This window comes from Bidens hawaiensis, unplaced genomic scaffold (genome assembly GCF_021521415.1).
Source record: "Bidens hawaiensis isolate Kalapana, Puna unplaced genomic scaffold, B.hawaiensis_p1.1 tig00008580_1, whole genome shotgun sequence".
Classification (NCBI taxonomy): Eukaryota; Viridiplantae; Streptophyta; class Magnoliopsida; order Asterales; family Asteraceae; genus Bidens; species Bidens hawaiensis.
The window spans coordinates 639709-643752 of record NW_027491619.1 but is presented as its reverse complement, the minus strand read 5'-3'; the positions used below and the strand labels follow the sequence as shown (position 1 = coordinate 643752).

Genomic DNA, 4044 nt, shown 5'->3' with positions numbered 1-4044 from the left:
TGAATCTTCCCATTTATTTCTTATCACTATACTTTTATAGGTAACTGATGAACTCGAAAGTGTGCACAGAAAATTTGTATGACAATCATCACAACCTTTTACAAAATACCTCGGGTTGCTTGCATGGTATTAGAATCTTGGACGCTACTCATTCATGGGAGTAGCAGTAGCAATAGATGAGTATAAAAAAAAATTGAGATTGTAGAACTATAAATGCAATGCAGTAGCAGTAGATGAGTATTGAATGCAACTCATACGCAAGAGGGGTATTTATAACTAACAAACATTCATGGAAAGTTCTGCCATAAATGACATTCAGCAGATGAGTACCTATCTCTTAGGTACCACGACATCGAATTAGTGGTTAGTTTATGGTTTGAAACCGATCAAACCAAAAACAAAAACTAAACCGAACTAATGAACACCCCTACGCAACCAATATTTACCTTAAAAACTACACAAAAAAGGGGGCACAAGAATACATATTATTCCACAACTGGATAAACAGAATTATAGTATATCCTCAAATCTATGCAGAAAAACCAAATTCACAATCCTACAAATCATTCATACCTGCGTGTTCATTGCTACATTTTCAGTTTCTTAAAGCTACCTAAAGCAGTCAAAAATTTCAACACGCAATGCCTTTGCATACCGTGCTTTGTTCAACAAATCTTGGATTTTGAAGGAAGACGAGCTATGTACAACAAGTAAAGCGCGGAATGCATATCCTGTTTACACTGGTAAATCATCCAATGCGTACCCATCGAATACAAACTCGTTATCCGACTGCCCGACACCTTCTTGTTGTTGATGCTGCTGCTGCGTAATAATAAAACAAACTGTTAGTATTTTGTTTACATCTTTGAAGGGTATTTTAGTCATTTTACAAGGTTTACGAACGTACATGCTTTAGAACAGCAGCCAGGAGATCATCTTGACCATATTGTTCAGAGTATAACGTATCGTTTTCGGTCTTGACATAAGTGTTGCGATGCTGACCAACATGTGACCCGACATTTGATCCGTTGTGATGAGTTCTACTATCAAACCCTTGGGACAAAACCACCTTACCACTAGTCAAATTACGATTCTGCCCTCCCATATCCCGGCCAGAAGAACGGTTATGTTGAAGTAACAGCGGGTTCGAGGCATCCAATCCTCCTTGGATCGTATTATGAGACTGATCAAAGGTCAAACCAACATCTTGTAGGCCCCACTCGCGGTTTTGACTCAAATCATTGAATATATCATAACTTGGAACAGCCCCTTTTCTTGAAACCTTAGTATCTAAATTAACGTCTCCTTGGAGAGCCGATGATGTGGTCGGAAGATTTGGAATTCCCAGATTACCTCCAAGAGGATAACTACCTGCGCGAGAATCCGTTTTCTGATTCATCGAGAAATTAGCGAGTGGAGAGGGTTGCGATACCGACACCACGGGATTATAGACAGTTGTCGGTGCCATGTCAACGACTCCGCCACGTGTCAACATCTCATTGGACATAACGGGCTGCCTCGACTGAGTTTGAGATTGAGTTTGACTTTGACCTTGAATGTGGATTTGACATTGACCACCCACTTGAATCAAAACCAGATTGTTCATGCCTGGTAAAGAATGCTGGCCCGATTGATGCAAACTCACAAACTGTTTTGGTTCCATGTTGGTAGGAATCCCGGGAAGTAAGTTCATTTGTTTGCCACTATTATTATTAGTCAACTGTTGACTTTGAACTTCCGGATATCTTGACTTCGGGTTTTCAAAGCTGAAAATGTTTCTTTGGTCCATAACAGGCATGGAAATAGTTGACTTTGAGTTACCAGCCCGGCCCAGAGCCGCAGCTTGGAGAGTTGCAAGACTTTGAGGTGGGAGTTGACCAAGTTGACCACTAGCAGCTAGAGCTTGGAGATCAAGCCCGTTAAGTGACGACATTGACCCGAATCCCGGATCTGGCCCACCCATAAAGCCTGCGTTCATCCCTCCTGGATGCTGCGACCCGCTCAGTCTTCTAAGATAGAGACGGTATTTCTGCACCAATTAAGGGCAAATGAGTAATTTCACATCGAAAACTGAAAGAGAAAAAAAAGAACCCGACAAGATGTTTACTTGAAGGTGACTGGCGACATTTTCTCGAGTTAAACCGGGAACATTCATTAACTCCAAGATTTTCTTTGGTACGGCCTCTGAATAAAAAGAGCAAATTATTAATTTCACATTGAGTAACCGTTAACAATACAAAAAGTTTGAAACTTTATCATACTATCGATTCCAAGCTGATTAACCGCTGCAACAAACTGTTGATGGAGTTCAACCGACCAAACGACCCTGGGCTTCTTTAAAGAAGACGATTCATCCCGTTCATCTGCTTCATCATCCTCATCTTTCCTCCTTTTTGTGCTTTTCCAATTATGCCCTTCGTTTGCGGAAGAAGAGTAGTCGGGCTCTTCAGGCTGTTTCTGCTCATCAGCACTTGCTGACTGGTCAAGCTCTTTCCACTCGTGCCTACGTTTTCGAACCACGTGTTGCCATATGTTACGTAATGCCTCGATCCGAACAGGTTTTATTAAATAATCACACGCGCCGTGTGTAACACCTTTCATAACTACACTCTTGCTGTCATCAGCAGACATCACTGTGACATCATCAAGTTGATCAAACTTTATTCACAATTAGATCAAGAAAATTGTGTACAGATCAAGAAATTGAAACCAACTGGATCATGGAATTTAGTTATGAACATTTCATGTCAAACAAAAGATTAAAAACTGAAAGTCAAAATTAGAGATGTTGACTTACTAATTACAGGAAGATCCATTTCAAGCCCAATGTGTTCCAGCAGTTTGAATCCATCCATATCAGGCATATGAACATCACTTATTACAACATCAAATCCATTCTTATTTTCCCTTAAATAGGATAAAGCAACCTCAGCTCTGTTACATTTAGTCACTGCAACATTTTTTACCAAAAAAGTCAAAATTAAAATCCTAAATAAATTCCTTATCAAGTTCAAGATTTGAAACTTTATTATCATAATTGTGAACCTATATCCAACTAGGTTTTTGCCAATTTATAATCTTGTAAAAGATTTCATGGATAGAACAGTATTTGACCAAAAAAAAGTCAACATTCAAATTCCAAACTCAATTCCTCATCAAGTTTAAGTTTTGAAACTTTATTATAATTATACAAACCCTAAATCCAACTGGGTTTTTGTCACTTTACAATCTTGTAAAATATTTATATTATTTTACTTCATATTTGACCCAAAAAAGTCAAAAATTGAAAAAAAGAATAATCAATTCCTCATCAAGTTGAAGTTTTGAAAGTTTATTATGATTCTATGAATCTAAACCCAACTGGGTTTTTGTTAATTTGTAATCTTGTAAAAGATATAAAAATTTAATTATAATAATATTATTAACTTACCTTCATATTTGCAGTGTCTAAGCATCTTTTCCAGGATCATGAGGCAAGTAGAGTCATCATCCACCACCAGCACACGGAGGCCGGCCGGAAACTGATCAGGGACGCCGCCGTCACCTCCGCCGTTGCCGGGTTTCCAAGAACCACCGCCACTTGAAGTGGGCATCATTGATAAGATTTGGGGTGTTTTAGAGAGAGAGAGAAAGAAAGAGAGAGAGAGTGGAAGAAATTATTGGTTGGTGTTTGTGAGATTTATATTGTGCACATGCTATTCTGCTTCAATTTGTAAAGGTTTTATTTTTATTTTAACAATTATAAATTTAATTTAGCTTTTTTTTATATTATATGATTTTACCTCATAAGTTTTATTTTAAGAATTTTTTTTGTTTGATATTACGAGTTCGAATCTTACTCATATGTCATATTTTCGAGTTTAAGGATGAATAACAGTGGATGGATTAGGTATCACGACATTAGACACCTATGAGAGCTCTATAGGGTTTAGACGGTGTTCGGTTATATTATAACTTTGATTTAGTTATTATTAATAATTTAATTTAGATTTTTATATTATGTTATATTATAATATTATTATTCTTTGGTGATTAGAAAGTGGG

At 37.5% G+C, this 4044-nt stretch overlaps 1 protein-coding gene across 3 annotated transcripts; it reads right to left on the bottom strand.

The window, feature by feature from the left end:
• Positions 1-458: 458 nt before the first annotated feature.
• On the bottom strand, positions 459-3729 carry LOC143529602 (two-component response regulator ARR1-like). 3 transcript variants are annotated; one of them, XM_077025364.1, is made up of 6 exons: positions 3431-3729; positions 2798-2950; positions 2262-2633; positions 2108-2184; positions 908-2029; positions 459-816 (listed from the first exon to the last, which is right to left on the bottom strand). In XM_077025364.1, exons 1-6 carry the CDS (start codon positions 3594-3596, stop codon positions 736-738), a joined length of 1971 nt encoding a protein of 656 aa, XP_076881479.1. In that variant the 5' UTR covers positions 3597-3729; the 3' UTR covers positions 459-735. The 3 variants fall into 3 exon arrangements, with proteins under 3 accessions (XP_076881479.1, XP_076881477.1, XP_076881478.1); XM_077025362.1 differs by having other exon boundaries at positions 459-822; positions 3431-3728; XM_077025363.1 differs by having other exon boundaries at positions 459-819; positions 3431-3727.
• Positions 3730-4044: the final 315 nt, after the last annotated feature.

What these genes read in the sequence shown, in the direction of transcription:
- LOC143529602 (XM_077025362.1), bottom strand. Translation starts at nt 3,596, where the DNA reads ATGATGCCCACTTCAAGTGGCGGTGGTTCTTGGAAACCCGGCAACGGC. An exon ending in AATGGATCTTCCTGTAATTA is followed by an intron (nt 2,634 to 2,797) that starts GTAAGTCAACAT and finishes ATGATGTCACAG; the next exon opens with TGATGTCTGCTGATGACAGC. An exon ending in TGGCTGCTGTTCTAAAGCAT is followed by an intron (nt 823 to 907) that starts GTACGTTCGTAA and finishes ATTATTACGCAG; the next exon opens with CAGCAGCATCAACAACAAGA.